This window comes from Ostrea edulis, chromosome 5 (assembly GCF_947568905.1).
Source record: "Ostrea edulis chromosome 5, xbOstEdul1.1, whole genome shotgun sequence".
In the NCBI taxonomy this organism is placed as follows: Eukaryota; Metazoa; Mollusca; class Bivalvia; order Ostreida; family Ostreidae; genus Ostrea; species Ostrea edulis.
The window spans coordinates 89712873-89732296 of NC_079168.1; the positions used below are offsets into that span (position 1 = coordinate 89712873).

The following is a 19424-nucleotide window of genomic DNA, read 5'->3' on the forward strand; positions in this document are numbered from 1 at the left end:
CTGTCCACACTTCGGGTGCTTGTGATTTTTCTTACATACCAATAATGACACTGATGGCCTTCTGTATTTTTCAATATTTCTTTTGTAGATAACTTTTGTTATATTTGCGTTTTATTTGTGGATTTCTGACGAGCATGTTCTAAATACCAGGAAGATTTTCTACACGATGTCTGTATTTGATACACTGCGCAGATTCACGCTTCATTTACCAACCGTTATCACAAACACTATGGAGGTGAGAACCAAAGAGTTAATGTCTGTAAAAAATATCCTGCCTTGCAAAGAAAAAAATATCAATTCTAAAAACATAAATCTTCACTACTCTATGTCTTTCTCCTCCCCTGTTACAAACTGTGATGTTTCGAATGTCGGTGTAACATGCAGCGTACACTAATCACTTATCTGTGACCTTAATTACAAGGTCAAATCATTGAGTGTTTGACACGTGTTCATTTATTATTCAAAAACTTTGAATGAATTGATTTAATATTTGGTTGCATCACCTAGAGACTGTTTGATAGATACCATCATGAGACAGGATATTGCATTCCATCATGGAACCGTGTTATGTAACATCATGAAACAGTGTTTTATATATCATTATGGGACAGTATACACTTCGGCTTATTGCACGCCTTCTGATAGAAAAGTCAAACTGTTGTCCTGAAGTAGAGAAGAAGATCTGTAAAACTGTAGCATAATGTACGTTATAAGCCGATGTAGGGAAGAAGACCTGTAAAACTGTAGCAAAAAACTGTAGCACAAGGCCATAGGCCGATGTAGGGAAGAAGGCATGTAAAACTGTAGCACAAGGCCATAGGCCGATGTAGGGAAGAAGGCATGTAAAACTGTAGCACAAGGCCATAGGCCGATGTAGGGAAGAAGGCATGTAAAACTGTAGTACAATGCCATAGGCCGATGTAGGGAAGAAGGCATGTAAAACTAGGACAATGCCAAAAGTCGATGGCAACAGTTTCCTGGGACTTCTCTCAACAGGCACTTTTTCTGTAAATACAGAGGTCATAATTTATTTACAGAAACAATTGCCTGTGCTTCTCCCCTACTGAGGAACAATAGTCTGACTGTTCCCGGAAAATCCTTGTATTAAGTGTTTTATTATCTAACCTACTATAAACATGCTATTCTTTAATTCAGTAAAAGCAAAATAATCAGTATTGTTTTCTTTAATTTTGTAACAATACCGACAGCAATTTGTTACATGTTTTTCTAAAACGTCCAGCAAAGCATCGTCCCCAGCGACTGTACTATAAAACTTAGCCATCTATCGTTTGGTAAACAATGTCTTGATCACTTCAACATCACCGAGACGTTAAAACATTCTATGACCGGGAAACAGTTCGGCTGTTTAACGATGTGCAAAATGATAACTAAGAAACAGTTAAAAATGACTAATTACAATTTATATAATAGGTAAGGTAATGATATGGCATGTACCATCATGAGACAATATGACATGTATGACATCATAAGAAAATATGACATCTGCCATCATGACATACCTAAAAGAGGTGTCGACATATGATTACACCCATACAACCCCGATCATGTGTAGGATGCCACCATCTTCATTGCAAGGTCGAATTATTGAAACAATGTGTGCACATATTCTTTACATGCATCTTGTTCATTTGTCGACACAGCCTTGTGATATTTGGTATGTGTGTCACATGATATCTTTACCTGTGTCACATGATATCTTTACCTGTGTCACATGATATCTTTACCTGTGTTCCTTATATGCATGGCCCTTTGACCTTCATCAGCAAAAGATGATATGGAATTTTACATTATTTCTGAACTACATGTATTCAAATCATGCACAAGTGAAAAATCAAGGTCAAAGTTTAGGTAAGGTCAATGCTATATATCAAGGTCAAATTTATCACACAGTGCGCATGCGTAACTAGGCATGAACCTCTATTGTATTACAAATTCATTTTCCCCACGTGAATTAAAAGTAATTCATCTTGAATTAGAAACATGCTTTTCCACAACTTAACAGTTCTTCTTAGTTTTACTTTCGGTTTATCCACAAATTATAGCCTTCCTCTAAAAATGTTTTGCTAACCGTTTTCAGTTCTGTGATTGTCATTATCTTTTGCGGTTGATGTGCATACATATTTTCGTCATCCAATTATTTTTTTCTTCTTTTTATGATCAGTTCTCGGTTGCTCTGGGAAGACTGCAGACGTTTTTGAACCTGGAAGAACTGGATGAAACAGCAATCGAGAGGGATCCTAACGCAGGTAACAGATGTAATTCTGGACTATTTTCAGCGTAGGAAATTGCCTAGGAAGAACACGCTCACAACACAGTTGCCTTTGCGTGTACATGCGTGCATGTAGGAACTGAGAGATCCCATTAAAACGTATGTCAAATGCCATAGGTTTTATGTAACTATGACACCATATAAAGAGTTTCATTCATCGTTTTTTTTTTTTTTTTGTTATACTTATCTCGTGAGTAGGGTACTCGCTTCGTAACCCGGAATTTCCAGCAGTCCCGTCAAACCTAAAATATTTTAAAAGGTAGTGACTGTTGCTATGCTAGCACCTGAATTTTTAAGTGAAAATTTTGGGTCTTTAGGATGACTCAGGCAACCAGATAGTTGTCTGGTTGATACAATTGCGTTAGAGGTTTATATACCGAGGTAGTGAAAAACCGTGTGTGTGCCATGGCTTTGAAATATTTGATTGGTGTTTGAGAAGGCAATCCATTAAATGATGGCATGTTACAAGGAGAATCCCGTTTGGCAGTGTCTTGTTTCCTCATCAAAATACAATTCATACATTTGTGTACTGTTTTTGCTAAAGATATTTTTCAAAGATTTTATAAACTTATTTGCAGACTATCCTGTTGATATTACGAATGCCAGTTTCTCTTGGAACAGAGATAAAAAGATAGAGTTAAGCCAGTGAGTTGGTTTATATAGATTTTGATTACAAAATTTAAAAAAAAATCTTTCATACTTTCTTACCTAGTATACATATAAAGCAAGTTGTGTATTTTTCCTTCAGAATTTCTCTAAAGGTGGCAGATGGAGAATTAATCGCCATCGTTGGATCTGTTGCAGCAGGGAAATCTTCTCTTTTGACAGCCATTGTGGGGGAAATGGAGAAAGTATCTGGTTCCGTTAAAGTCAAGGTATTAAACTTGGGCAGTGTCACTGAGTTGTGGGTAGGATCGCAGTCGTACAAACGGTTTTAATGAAAGTGATACTGTTGTGAATTATGTGAAATTTTCTAAAGAATTAGAGACATAACGATAGACATTCTACACAAACTGTACATAACGATAGACATTCTACACAAATTGTACATAACGATAGACATTCTACACAAACTGTACATAACGATAGACATTCTACACAAATTGTACATAACGATAGACATTCTACACAAACTGTACATAACGATAGACATTCTACACAAATTGTACATAACGATAGACATTCTACACAAACTGTACATAACGATAGACATTTCTTCATGAACGCGCTGCTGTTGTAAACAATGTGCGTATGAATACAGAACTACATGCACTATATAAATATAGTACTTCTATTCTAACAGTTGGGAATTCCGACAGAAATGAAAGAAGAATGTAAATATAAAAAATGAATTTCATTTTGAAAATACACGAGGATATCTCGTAAACTGCAACACTTGATATCGACATAATTTTCATGACGCACTGACAAGCTTCATGGTGTTTGTCGATGTGTAGTGTCGCAGTTCGTATCATCGTGTACTTTCAAAACTTGTTAATCTCAAATCGTGAATAAGAAAAGGAAAAAAAAACATGTTGTGAAAGCTGCACATTAATGAAATCTTAAAATCAACATTTCTTCAAACAGATAAAAGAATTAAAACAATACTTTGTAATATTGGTATGTAAGATGATCGACATTATTGTGATATACTGTGTACTTCGCGCTAGGGAACTACTGCATACGTCACACAACAGGCGTGGATACAGAATGTTACAGTGAAGGAGAACATTTTGTTTGGGAGAGAATTTCGCGATAAATTCTACAACAAAGTATTGGATGCATGTGCATTGAGGGCGGATCTTGAAATTCTCGTGGATGGAGATGAAACTGAAATAGGCGAGAAGGTAGTGTTTTTTCTATATCAAGATTCTAATAGGACAGATGTATAAGTTTATAATAATATGACTGGGGCTGATTTGTATAAGTGTGACTATATACAGACAGATGGACAGACACAAGACATGTTCTCTGCATTTTAACTTGTAAGCGACGCAATCGTGAAACAAAAATTATACCCAAATGTCATGTGAGGGTGAACTCATTCTTTATATTGTATATGTATATTGTGTGTCTCATTCGAGGAGAGACCTCGACAGCTCTAAATGAAGTTTTTGTTTGTTTTACGTGCCTTCGAGAATATTTCACTCATATTGAATTAATATGTCACCAGCTGTAGGTGAAGTACCACAGATTTAGACCTAAGGCTTAGCTCAGGATGTAGCAGTGAGAGTTTTTTTTAAACGTGTCAACGTTATCGCGATACGGGATTTTAAGGTCATATCCGAAAGACCCGTGATTCTCATTTCTAAATGCCGAGCGGTTGGCTGTATATTTACAACTGAGCTATTGCGACAGGTGTGTAGGTGATGTACCACAAATTTTGATCTATGCGCTCAACTTCGGGCCGTAGTAATACATTGTGTATGTAATAAATACATGTGTATGTAATATCTACAAGTTAAGAAATATCTAACGATACAAAATTTGACTCTGCTTTGAAGGGAATTAATCTGAGTGGTGGACAGAAACAGCGCGTGAGTCTCGCACGTGCAGTGTACCAGGATACCGATATTTACCTCCTAGATGATCCTCTGAGTGCCGTGGATGCTCATGTAGGGAGACACATATTTGAAAATGTCATAGGTCCAAAGGGTCTTCTCAGAAAAAAGGTGCAGTGCTATTTATTGTTACATGCATAATGATATAGAAATATAAGACTTCTATTTGAACTGCTTTCTGTATTAGATAATTTCATACATTTACCTTTCATAGACAGAGTATATTAATAAGCGTGACAAAAGAATTTTAAATACATTTGTTTTTACGCAATAAGGAAGAACCCACTTTTACAATTACTAAAGTTATTTTTTGGAAAGGTTCAAGAAACAATTCATCGCCGTAAAAAGGCTTTCCCATAATCACCTTCAACGATAGTGGTGAAATCTGACATATGAACAGTAAATTCTACTTCACATTTGTAGACAAAAAAGATTTAGAATGACTTCGAAATAAAGTAAATGCATGCTTTAAATCACATTTTATTCGCGAGAACATTATTAATGCGTAATTTCTTGAAACTAGCCATTGGCGAAAATTTAGTTCTTGCGAATAAACTCTTAGACATAGAAGACTTAAGCAATAAATGTTTCGCGAAACATTTCGTGAATAAATACATCATTGTATCCACGTGAATATAAGGTATTGTGAAATAAAAGTGATCTACAATGTTGTGCTCTATGTATTGATACAGCTGACAACAGTACACAGGAATATGGCAAACGATTTGAAAGATGACTAATGTAAAAAAAAAAAAAAAAAAAAAGAAAGAAAGACAGGCTCATAAATTATTTTACGGAGAAATTATGTCTAATATTTCATCGAAGCAAAGAAAACAATGACGATTTGTAGGGAATTCTTATATCTATAACGTTGTACATTTATGAATTATAATGGAAGATTCTTGCATTCTTTTCTTTGATAGACGAGGATATTGGTAACACACGCCATTAGTTTCCTACCATATGTCGATAAAATCATTTCACTTGAAAATGGAAGAATATCAGAAACAGGAACTTACGACGAGTTAATGGAGAAAAGGGGACCGTTTTCTGATTTCGTCAAAAAACACATGTTGGAAGATCCCAAAATGGAAAGCAGGACAGCAGCCTTAGAGAAAAATAACCGAGTCGGTATGAATGACTTGTGTAATGTGTATTATATCTATGTCAGGTGAAGAGGAAGAAAAAAGGGACTAAAGAACTGCGAACGATAATATTGTTTCACCGCCTACCTTAAGCTTGTGGTCAATTTTTAAAAGTTATCATTTTCAAATGATTTTTATGTCATATTAATATAAATATTTATATGAATTTTCATAAAAGTTGATTTATTTGAAAAAAAAACAAAGAGAAATAACTCTTTAATTTTGGTTAAAATAATGTATTTTACCATAGGAATCAATGGAAAATGGAAAATATTTTTATAACCCCCCCCCCCCCCCCCCCCCCCCCCCCCCGTGAAACACAATTCCTTTTTTGCATGTATTATAAATTGTCATTTAGCAAATTATACCAAAACTCTTGTTGTTTCACGGAGGGGGGGGGGGGGGGGGGGGGGGGGGGGGTATATGTTTACAGACCAAAACACAGCAAAAATATGTTCTCTAATTGCAAATAAGGTTAAAGTGTGAGAAATGAAGAAATGAAGATCAGCTATTTTTTACTCAAAAATATAAAGTAATTTGACAAATTAAATAGTCATTTATTTATATCAATAAGCATTTTAAGATATATGACGTTTTAAACCCGGTTTTAAGGAACATATTTTTCTACTCTCTAATCAATTTCAAAAAATACCATTTGCAAAATTGCAAAACTCTTTAAAAATATGTGTTGAAAATGTAGGCGAAAATCCAGAGTTAGCATGCGTAGTTCTTGGCATTCGTTAGATATGAGCGGTTGAAGAGTCGATGAATCAGATATGACGATTGTGAGAAATTTCCTTTCAGCTTTGAAACGTCAACGCTCACAAGTGTTATCTCGACAATTTTCTCGTCAAATCTCGCTTGAGCAAGGAGTGGAAACGGAACACGAGATAAAATGCCAAAGCACAAAATTCATTAAGGAGGAGCTTGTAGAGACGGGACAGGTATCCATTTTTATCTGGAAATACAAACAATGAGACAAATTCACATCAATCTAGATATTTCACTTTCTGCATAGCTTATAATTAAAGATTCTATTTTATTTTAGATCTAACTCTATAATCAATTGCACCTTAGATTTAATGAATTACATGTGATAGGACATAACAGGCTCTTGGTTTTAATTAAAAGGTAAAATGGTCCAGCTACAAGACGTACTTGAAAGCAGCTGGACCATTGCTAATTCTGCTGATGACCTTGGCGATTTTGGAGAACATCTTGGACCATGCTACAAAGTTCTGGTTGAGTGATTGGGGTAGTGATAGTGCAGCGAATGATGTAGAAGTGGCCACCCTACACAATGCAACCCAGATTCATGAACAAGAGCAACATCGATTAAAGATATATGGCTTCTTGGGTGTGATTAGAAGTAAGCGGGTATACTTTTAGTCTGCGCTTTTACATGCAGTGTATCATTCATATATTGACAAGTTTCTCAATAGAAGGAAACTTTTATTAGATTTGTAAGTAGCTGTCTACAGAAGTATATCCATGCACTAGACACCTGATCCCACCTCTGGTAAGTCCAGGGGGTCCGTATTTGCCCTACTCTTCATTATGTATTCTTTGTGGGAGTTATTAGGTTAATCACTGTTCGTTATTTTCACCTTTTCATGCTGTTTTATATTTCCAAGTAATAACTGCAGATTTGTGGCTCTCTTGGAAATCATTGGGACAAATCAGAGCTATAGATCCACCCCATATTAAAATAAAACGTTCGATTTACGGCGCAGGGTATTTTTATTTATTTTTTTGCGCACTGTTGAGGTGTAATTTCGCTGTATTGTTGCATCGCCATCTTGAAAATTTAATATCAATTTTTAAAACATAGTTTCCATTACCTTTGTGTTGAAACATGCCTTCAAGCATTCATGAAAGTCCCATGCGAACCGAAAACTCTCAGCTTAATATTATTTAGTTTGTCTGCGTCTTCTATTTTTTTTTTTTTACTTTGATTCTTTATTGGTTTGACATTTATGAGCGTTGTTCGATATGTAATGTGTATTGTACGATATCTCAAAAGAATTCGACTCAAATAGTGAAATGAACATTACATCCCTTCAAAGTATTCCCCGCGGTTTGAAATACATAATTTCAATCTCCGAATCCATTTCTGAAATGCGTCACGGTACGCTGATTGAGGTAGACCTCCGAGGCACTGACTGATGGCTGAGCCAAGGGCTTGTCAGGACTTGTGACGACGACCAGATAAGAACATTTTAAGTATTGGAAAAAGGAAAAAAGTCGCATGGGGCTAGATCTGGAGAGTATGATGGGTGTGGCAAGACGTTAACTTTCAACGACTTCAAAATTTGCTTCACAAGCTCAGATATATGTGATGGAGCATGAAGTAGACGAACATGCCTACATCCTGACACAGGGCTTTGTTTGTGATAATACTTCTTGAGCTTTTTTAGTATAACATCTCGGTAATACTGACCTGTAACACTTTTGTCCTTCTGCACCGGAATTTGTACGGTGAAGAGAAGAATTTGCAATAAAGAACCTTCTTTGTGCTTATGGTTCTTTTGGCAACTACAAGCCTTCTACCGTGTTTAGTTAGCTATATTCTATTTCCAATTTTTTTTACTGGTTCGAAATAGTGAACTCATGTTTCGTCACCAGTAACAATGTTTGCAAATTGTCTTTGATTGACTTTGGGAAACATTTTGAGCAATTGCTTAGCGGATTGTGTATCTGCCATCTGACACTTTCAATTATTTCCCTGACTTTTGAGACATTTGCCTTGCCTGTTCCAGTCACAGGTCGGCCAGAATTGGCTGTATCTTTGACGGACTCTGTGTCAGTCTGAAATTTCTTTCTCCACATACGAACTGTCTGATAAGATACTTTATCAGACCCATAAACTTCCCACATTTCAGTAAAAATCTGCTTTACCGAATGACCGAGTTCGTGGTCAACGACTGGCGCTATTGAAATGACTATAAGTTTAAAACTATGTGGAGCTGAAGGTTCGTGTTAATACCGTTGGAAAGGTATATGAATAGAGCTATTCAAAAGTATCATCATCCACGAAATCGTGCAAAGCGTTATCCCGCTGTGGTACAATACACATTACATATCGAACAGCCCTCGTATAATTGTCTACAATATTGGTAATCAGTTTTTTCTTTGAATACTTCAAGATATTATAAGACATTGACAACATTATTTTGAACAGCAAACCATTGAGAATTTGTATGAGAAACTACTGAAAATGTTTATGAGAATTATTAAAAATGTTTTTAGGAAACTACTTAGAATATTTATGAAAAACTATTGAGAATATACTTTGAGAAACTATAAAGAGAATGTTCTGAGAAACAGTTGGCAGACAATATCTGTAACTTTGGAAATATTAATGAGAAATTCAACAGAATATGTATTTACATTTTCAAAGTTTATGAGAAACTATTGAGAGTACTTATCACGAGAATTTTACAAATTAAATAGGCAAAAATTTGTAAACATAATTGAAAAACTGGATAGGGACCTCCGACGAGGACCGGCACCGAATGGAGTGCTTAACCTCTAGCGAATTAAAATTATTATGATCGGCTTCTGAGTATTTGAAATCTTAAAAACAAATACATGTATACGGCTAAAGCATATTGATAGAAATTAACGAAATTGTTGATAGTCTATGTCATATCATATTGATAGCAATTAGCAATGTTCAAAGTATATAGCAATTGTATGTGAATAATTGCTGAAATTGACATTATTTATGCATAGAAAATAATAATTTTAAGAAAAGGGAGCTCAAACATTTACCATGAATACAGCTCTATGCATTTGTAACTATTTGGATTAGAGTACCGCAATTTTGATTTGCATTTGCTTTTTCGAGAATATTATTTCCAAAATACTAAAACCCTTGAAAATCTGTCATCACCGTGTACAAACCGTATATTCATCCATCCGCTTTGGTCAAGCCAAACCAGGAAAAAAGAAAACCCCTTTCACACATTCACGGATCAGGAGCCGGTCGACGCCGGATGCAAAATTCTAGTCATCCGGGGTGATCCGACGTCTTCGGGTTCTGTGACGTCGTAACGTCGGTGTCAACACGGTCATATCACGATGCAGAAACGCAAAAACGCCAGTTACTCTATGGATAAGCACGGTAGCTACCCGTATATTGCCCGGGGAAAAATATCGGTCCATCCACGGTTGTTTCAGAGATACACGGATTATCACGATCTTTCTTCCCTGTGTTTATTGTGTCTGTCCGTGTAGTTACCTGGAACAATCCGTGTACAGACCGTAGATATCCGTGTTCTTCAGCAGTAAAGTTTCGTACACGGATGACCCCGGACTTTACACGGTTACTTCGGTTGATACATGGACTTCTCGGTTGATACACGGGGCTCTCGGTTGATACACGGACTTCTCGGTTGATACACGGATTTCTCGGTTGATACACGGACCTCTCGGTCGATACACGGTGGTACACGGTACCTACACGGATCAATACGGAGGATTTTCTTTCGGGACGATCCGGGGTAAAAATTAATCATGTTTAGCCCCTTTCACACATTCACGGATAAGTTAACAGGAGCAATCAGAGAAAGACTGGTGCAACCTGGTAAATACCCAATAAACCTGAATCTAAAGTGAGATACTTGCAGCAAGTTAATGCTTTCTAAGTCCCCCGTTGTATTTATACTAAATTGGGACAGTAGAAAATCATTACTTTGAATATATTGAATAGAATACTGAGGGTAGGAACTTTACTTGTATTTTAGTACCACCCATAGAGGTTATGTACTTCCGGATAATTATCCAATGAAAATCAAGATTACGAAAGTTAAATATTGTTTTGATGATTGAACATGTGGGTATATGCAGAAACTGTCAAATAAGACGTACGTGTAAATAAACAACTAACTGAAGGTAGTACAATGTCAACGACAGGTAAATATATCAAATAAAACATAAATAAACATGCATATAAATTCATTCCTGATACACTAGAATTTCGTTGCAATGCTAACCGCTTTCCAGTACTTTGATTTTTAAAAGTCAAGATGAGGGGTTATGTGCACGTGACCCATCGTTGAACGGCGTTCAACAGGTATATGTTGAAAATGGCACATTCCCTAGAGAAGAGAGTGGTTCCAGTACGCAGTGGTCAAGGAAAGGGGCCGAGCGACCCCACGTCGTAAAGGTCTCGCTGCGTCGAATTCGGTTTGATTGGGGTCATAAATGTTTAGAAAAGGAAACCGACTTCTCTCCATTACGTGACGTGGCACTAAACAATCAATTAGATCAGTCTTTAGGGTACTGATACGAGCGTACCGGGACCGCAGTTTCCGTGACTCCGTTTGGAAATTTCAGTCCCTAGTACAAATAACGTGTCTCCGGCGCAGTTTTACGTTGCTCTCGTGATTTTGATTTATTGTTGATGTGATATGAGTGGAGGAAAACCCAATCTTAAACTTTTCCGTGACCTCAAAACTGGAACTTTCATTCATATGAGAAGAGAATCCTCCCTTTGTAGTGATGAATGAGAACGAATCGCCCAATGAAATTTCGAGAGTAGGAGGTATCTAAATCTGATATTTATTCCTGTGATAGTACCATATTCATGTTCATTTGACAGAGATCATGCGTCATTTATAAATCTATTGAAATGGATACCATTTCCTAATCCCGTGGGGATCAGGGTTATGATAGGTCCTCAGTACGCCTTGCTTGTCGTAAAAGGCGAGTAAATGAGGCGGTCTTTCGGATGAGACTGTAAAAACCGAGCCCCCGTGTCACAGCAGGTGTAACACGATAAAGATCCCTCAGGGCTCAAAGGTCGTAAGCGTCGAGCATACATGTAGATCTTAATTTTGTAGCTATTCGCCGGTAATGGTGACTTCTCCATATGAGTGAAAAATTATCGAGCGGGACGTTAAATGATATAAAACCAACCAACCGAATCAGAAAATCAGTATGCCGGTATGCTGTGCAACCCTCTCCCAGGGGACAGAAAGGGGGAAACGTTTTGTGTTAATCGTTAAATCTTCGGAAATGAATCTTGAAATCATCAAATACAATCAAGATACCGAAACGAAGATGAAATGAACACAGAACCGATTGGACGAAGGGGGAATAACTTCACTTAACCATTCCTGCAAAAGGCAAAGGAGTCGTCAAAAACAACAATGCTCAAGTCTTAGCCAGTCTTATTTGCTCACACAGACCAGTCAGCCGTATAACTTCCGTTAAATCTCTTTATTTCGTGTTGTTAAGCCGTTCTTGGCACACTGATTTTTACTGCGGATAACTCCGTTTACCTGATCAGGATATAAGGCTCACGGCGGGTGTGACCGGTCGACAGGGGATGCTTACTCCTCCTAGGCACCTGATCCCATCTCTGATGTGCCCAGGGGTCTGTGTTTGCCCAACTATCTATTTTGTATTGCTTGGAGGAGTTATGGGATTGATCACTGTTCGTTATCTACAGTACATCTTTCTTTAACAAAAAGATCGAAATTTGCAGTCCTTCAGCAGTAGCAAAATCGTAACCAAAAATAAGTAACAATGACACTAACAAAGACAATAACAGCAGTAAAGATTAGAACAACTTAACGATCCAAAATGCAACGTCTATCTCAACTCTTGTACCCTTGGACTTACAATATGAAAAGACCGGATGCTTAAACAGGGGCAACACTCAGTTTAACAACATGATGGACAACAAGAATTCCTGTTTCGGTATACCTTCATAGCCCACGTATAGGAACTCATCGTGTGGGAAGACTTGCTTCGTCAAGGAATTGGGTGTAGTCCTAAGTTACAAAAACCTCCCCTCCCCCTCAGAATATCATATGGCTTTACAAACGATGACAACCCATAAATCTTTTAATTAAACCGAGCGTGTCTCCCTACCTTGCATTCATGAATGGCATTCTTTTAAATCTAGATCGAGATTTATTTAATTTGTTCATTATCACCTGCATATGGTGTTTATATCTCTCAACTGATTCGATACGCAATAGTTTGTTCTGCGTATGGTCAGTTTTTAAATCGAAGCAGGCTACTGGCAAACAAGTTGATAGTGCATGGGTTTCAACAGGCTCGTTTAAAGTATCATTTCAAAAGTCATGTCGTTATAATGATCTAGTTTGCCAATACAACCTATCATTGGGTCGAATGTTGTCTGACGTGTTTCATACCGATTGTTAGACCGTTCTTGGTACACTGATTCTGACTACGGATAACCTCGTTTACCTGATTAAGATATAGGGCTCACGGCGGGTGTGACCGGTCGACAGGGGATGCTTACTCCTACTAAGCACCTGATCATACCTCTGGTGTGTCCAGGGGTCCGTATTTGCCCAACTCTCTATTTGGTATTGCTTATAGGAGTTATGAGATTGATCACTGTTCGTTATCTTCACCTTCTGGACGACATCATGTCTATGACTGCCGAAGATTCCCGTATCATCGAACTGTTTATGGAAAGGAGTCATCGATGTACTCAGATGCTATGAGCCGTGTGCGTGTTGGAGACGGATACAGTGACGCGTTCATAGTGGGATTAGGTGTGCATCGGGGTTCTGTACTGAGCCCGCTGCTCTTCATCATCGTCCTGGAAGCCTTGTCAATCGAGCTGTGCACTGGCTGCCCTTGGGAGCTCTTGTATGCTGACGGCCTTGTCATTGTCGACACCTCACTAGAGGCACTAGTTGACAGAATCACCACCTGCATGAAGGGCATGGAAGCAAAGGGTCTAAGAGTGAACATGGGGAAACCAAAGTAATGATTGCTGGACCAAACCTGAACTCTCTTAGAAGATCAGGAAAACGCCCTTGTTTGGTATGTCTAAGCGGAACCGGAAGAAACTCTATCTTCTGCATGAACTGCTCTTGCTGGGTCCACAAGAACTGTAGGGGAATTAAAGGTCCACTCAGACAGGACCCACAATACTCATGTCCATGCTGTATGGGCACAGCAAGACCAATAGACGGTAGGCCAGTAAGCAAGGTTGAAGTTGATGGAGACACACTTGACGTGGTTGCTGACTTTTGCTACCTCGGAGATACCATGTCTTCTGGTGGAGGGTGTGAGCTTGCAGCCATATCGCGAAGTCAGCCTGGAAAAAGTTCAGGGAATTCCTTCCTATCCTCACAAACAAGCATCTTCCTGCTACAATCAGAGGTCAAGTTTACTCCAGCTGTGTGAGGAGTGTCATGCTCTATGGTTCAGAAACGTGGGTAGCATCAGCAAGCACCATCAAACACCTTCAACGTAATGACAGAGCCATGATATGATGGACCTGCCTGGTCAAGTCTGAAGACATCCACTTTGATACTCTTCTATCTAGGCTCAAAAGAGACAGTGCTGAAATTTTCCATTTGGGCAAGCTGAGATGGCTTGGACACGTTGAGCGCAGCACAAGCTGGATCTCGCAGGTCAGATGCATGAACAATGTAGCAAAGCGGGGCCAAGGCAGACCAAAGCTTTCTTGGAACGAACTTGTGAAGCGTGATCGTGTAGCCCTGAACATGAACTCTACCAACCTATTGGATCACCATACGTGGAGAGGAAGACTTCGTTCTCGACAGACAGACAGACCACTCCCTCGACATGAGGATTAATACATGGCCTGTATAATCAAAACCGATTGATGATGATGGTGAATCGTCTTTAATCAATACCGGTACTTGTACTTCAACAAAGAGCACAACCAGAGATGAAACGGTCATTTCTTGGTGATACTTAACAACCTCATCGACCAATTAATAACCTTACGTCGTCAGATTTCCGCAAGCAATCCTTGAAACTTCATGCGACATTGTTGGGTGAACTCGTCATGACCTTTTGGATACCTACTGGTAGACCTCAAATTCTAACACACCCGACTCTCTAACCTTGCGTTGTGAAGATCCTTATAACTTCATGCTCAATACTGGAAAGCAGCGAGATTACGTGGGTTGACGAGTACCAATTCAACTTGAAGGATGGATAAATGACAAGAGTAAGAGCAATGAAAAAAAGAAGACAAACATCAAGGATAAGATATGCTTAAAAAAGTATGCGGAGTTTGTACAGTACGGCTAGAGTTTCCTTAACGGTCAAATTTTCCAGAGGATTGCAAGTGACACAGCTAATTTGACCGAGGACATAATGTCTTTCTCCAAGGTCATTCTGGTCCTCATCAGTTAGAGCGAGCATCTAGTGGAGGATTTAATAGATAAATACGAGATAGAACGAGTACGGCTTGGAGGAGAACAATAAGACAATGATAAATTTCGGATCAAAAATATTCAGTGCAATATGAGCATGGGGATAAAAAAAATGCTTATCGTTTTTGAGACATTGGCCAATCACATTAAATTTCTGGATCAACGCTTAGGATGATGCAATTTGTGCGTAACTTATAAAAAGTAGGCATGAAATTAATTTTTGTTCAGTAAAGGATCGTTGTGTGCATTGTTCTGCAATTGACGTATAGCAGGCAGATTTCCACGTTCACCGGCCTTGGAATTCCTACATTACCTTGTAAAGTAAGGTTACGGGGTTCTTGGTTCTGGGAAGAGACAATGACATACGGGGTTCTTGGTTCTGGGAAGAGGCAATGACAAAGTATTACAACAATCGGCAAAAAAGCAATATCAAAATTTACTGTAATAAAGAATGGATCGTTTGCATATGTTCACTTCAGTTTCCAGAGGAAACTAGGATGCAGATGTGTGTGTGCTGGTGCCATGGACACTTATTGATTCACTAGTTCAATTTATTTTCAGTACCAAGGAAACCCCTATTTAAAACTCTGAGAACTGTCCAACGACAGGTCACAAAAACCTTGATCTTCCTGTTCCAGGACCACACTTATACCCTGGGATCGCGCCATTTTCGACATATACTTGTCAAAACCTTTCCAACGAAACCCGTTTGCGGTAGCGAAGTGATAGAGCGTTTGCTTCGTAACCGGAAGATCGCGAGTTCGAGCCCAGCTCGTGCTATGGCCGCGTTAAACTTAAGACGTAAAATATAGGTAGCGATTGCTCCTTCGCTAAACGCTCGGGATTAGAAGTGAGAATCACGGGTCTTTCGAACATGACCTTAAAAACGGAGGTCCTGTGTCGCGACAGGCGTTGGCAGGTTAAAGAACCCTAACTGCTACAGCCCTAAGCGATAAACATTTGTCTAAATTTGTAGTACGTCACTTACAACTGGTGGCTTCTCAATTTAAAACTTGTACGGTACCAATTTTGATGCACCAGATGTGCATTTCGACAAATAATGTCTCTTCAGTGATGCTCAACCGAAATATGAGAGAAAAACTCCCGAAGGGACGTTGAACAAACAATGACTTATTTGAAAGCACTATGGTTGGGCATACATATGTTATGACCCATGTGTTACCAACACTTACGACGGGATATTTTCCTCCTTCGCAGAATTATAATTTTGTCCAAATATTTATCATTCTATTTCAAATGATTCATGTATATAATATTTAATTACTTCATTCAAACTTACTGCATCACATCAACAAGGGGGCAAGGGTACTCGCGTCCGAGGTTTGGTTCTCGATCCTTAACTTAGATAGTAATTGTTCTTTCGTCAAGCGACTGTCAATAGAAGTTACAGTCACAGGTCTTCCGGATATGACCTTTAAAACGAATGTCCCATGTCACGTTAATATCGGTATGATAAAGAACCCTAACTCCATGCAGCGGTCGTAAGCACCATGTATAAGTCAAAGTTTAAGCTAATGGCGTCTCTACCTGAGTGAGACGCAAAACAATAGACATAATGGAGGTACTCATTTAACCATGCATTTCAATTAGATTATTCTTAGTAGTAATTAAGTCATCACTTTGTGTTTAGATTCGCATGTACCTTAACATACTCGTTCATTCTGTTTTTACAGCCCTCCTTTATACTTGTGAGCAAATGACAGCAGCTTTGATAGCCATTACTTGCTCCAAAAAGATGCACGAAATGGCGCTAGCCAGTACGTTGAGAGCGCCATTATCCTTTGTAGAAAACAATCCTATCGGTAGAATCGTCAACAGATTTTCAGCGGACATGGATGCGGTAGATGGACCTTTACCTTGGGCTACTAAGTCATTCTTCGATTTGATTCCGTTCCTGATCGGCGTGATTATTACAATCTGCGTTGGACTTCCTGTTTTTCTGTACTGTGTTATACCGTTGTCTATAATATGCTTCGTAGTTCAAGTGAGTAATATTATGTCGGTCTTCTAATTTGATGGTAAATTAGTTATAGTATTATGTCTCCCCTTCTCAGAAGGAGGACGTGTTGGTTTAGTGTGAATTGTTCATTTTCTACTTCCGCTTCTCATACATTTGTCCGGGCCATAACTTTTTAGCTCACCTGCGTTAACAATTGAACATTTTTAACTTCCTCTTGATAACTACTATTCCAATTCTTTTCAAATTTGGTATGAAGCATCTTTGGGACAAGCGGGACATCAATTGGAAATTTCAGGACTCCTGCACCCCTGGGACGGGATAAAAACTGCCCAATTTTCAAAAACCTTCTCTACAACCGCACATGTGCATAAATGCATAGTGGTGTAGAGCAGGAAGACCTCTACCAAAATTGTAAATTTCATGATCCCTGGGGATAAGGGTTCTGACCCAGGGCAGGGCCAAACTTACTACATGTATATGGTGTTTATGTGTAAAACACTTAAATAACATCTTCTCTAGTGCTATTGATACTAAATTGAAACTAAATGGATATTTAGAAAGAGCAGGTAGTCCTTTACCAAAATTGCAAACTTGATGATCCAAGGGTTAAGAGGTTTTGATATTAGGGTGGTGCCAAAATGGTAAGTTATAAAATGTGTGAACAATAGAATTTTGTTAACTTCTTGATAACTACCATTCCGATTCTTTTCAAATTTGGTATGACGCATCTTTGGAATAAGTGGGACATAAATTGTAAATTTCAGGACTTTTGCAACCCATGGGCCTTAAGGGCGGGGCAAACTTAGTATATAATGTTGATGTGTAAAACGTTTAAATAACATTTTCTCTAGTGTTATTGATGCTAATGATACTAAATTAAAAGTAAATGAATATCTAGAAAGAGTAGGCAGTCCTTTACCAAAATTGAAAATTACATGATCCTAGGGTTTAAGAGTTTGGTTTCAGGGTGGTGTCAAAATTATAAGAATGATTTAAAGGACTTCTTTAAGTTTTCTGATACTGTATAAAATCTAAATGCATACTTAGGAATAGCAAAAAAGGATGTACCAAAAATGGTGCATTTCACAACCCAGGGTTTTGACTCTAGGATGGGCCCAAATTAGTCATATCCTTTAATTCTAATACATATTCTGTATCATATCATGTAAAACATTTCATCAGTGTATGCACTTTTGAGGGCATTGAAGTTTTAAGAACGCATCTTGTTTTATACTGTTGCTGAACATTAGAATTTAGCTTAGTTATTCAGAGCAGGAAATGTTTTCTAGATTTCATAGCCCTTAGGAGTAGTGATAATTTTCACTAATACATGTACTTGGGTGACCGATAAGGCCTGTGGGTCTTTTGTTTGTCTTTTGATATAGTCCTTTATTTTTATTACTTTTGACCTTGCCTTTTTATGTAAAGGTCAAATGATAGAATGTGGGGGATTTTTTTGTCCTGTTACATGTATGTACCGTAACTCTTAATTTTTCACTTTAAAGATGATCCCTAAAAATGTTTTTAAAAATCTATGGAAAATGGAAGGGGAGACATCAGTTTTAGCGTGCTAAAACAATTCTTTCTTGAATATATTTTTCAAGTTTAATTTCAGAAGTAATATACAATTATCAGAACTCCCAGTCCTTGAATTAACAAAATCAGTATTTACAGAAGAAGAAAAGTGACAGATGCATTTTTTAAAAAAATACTATTCATTCAGCAGACGAACGTTAAATTCAATACTGGTAGCTTGCTGTTGTCACATAAAAGTAACTAGTACTTTAATTAACGTTATTATTACTTTTATTTCAGAGAGTGTTCACCGCATCTGCCACACAAACACGACGAATTCACTCTGCACTAAGTTCCCCCCAGTATGCTCACTACAGTGAATCAATAAACGGGGTCACCACCATCCGCGCCTTCGACAAACTTGAAATGTTTACCAACGAGTCCGACAGAAGAAGGGACGTCAACCACAGAGCTGATTTAACTGCTCAAATTTGTCACAGGTGATACTTTAGGGTCTTTTTCATTTGTTTGCTTGTTTGTTTTAAATAATGGTGTTTTTTAATCATTAATAAAAAATCTTAAGTTACTTTGGAATGATTTCCAGAAGACATTTACATGATGCACAACACACAAATTAAATCCTAAAGAAATCAAGCAATTCCTGGACTTTATTTCGTTGCTCGATCGTACATTTTTTTATTTTATTTTTGGTTGGTTTTTTTTTAAAGAGACACTACAGCTCATTTTGCG

At 37.9% G+C, this 19424-nt stretch overlaps 1 protein-coding gene across 1 annotated transcript in view; it reads left to right on the forward strand.

Annotated features, from left to right (window-relative positions):
- LOC125649600 (multidrug resistance-associated protein 1-like) overlaps nucleotides 1-19424 on the forward strand; it is a 48709-nt gene that overhangs the window by 24296 nt on the left and 4989 nt on the right. Inside the window, exons 14-24 of the mRNA XM_048877243.2 lie at nucleotides 89-235; nucleotides 2183-2267; nucleotides 2869-2935; nucleotides 3039-3165; nucleotides 3961-4137; nucleotides 4795-4962; nucleotides 5775-5982; nucleotides 6801-6940; nucleotides 7128-7365; nucleotides 16873-17183; nucleotides 18975-19174. Coding sequence (XP_048733200.2) covers nucleotides 89-235; nucleotides 2183-2267; nucleotides 2869-2935; nucleotides 3039-3165; nucleotides 3961-4137; nucleotides 4795-4962; nucleotides 5775-5982; nucleotides 6801-6940; nucleotides 7128-7365; nucleotides 16873-17183; nucleotides 18975-19174 — 1868 coding nt within the window. The remainder of the gene's footprint in view (nucleotides 1-88; nucleotides 236-2182; nucleotides 2268-2868; nucleotides 2936-3038; nucleotides 3166-3960; nucleotides 4138-4794; nucleotides 4963-5774; nucleotides 5983-6800; nucleotides 6941-7127; nucleotides 7366-16872; nucleotides 17184-18974; nucleotides 19175-19424) is intronic.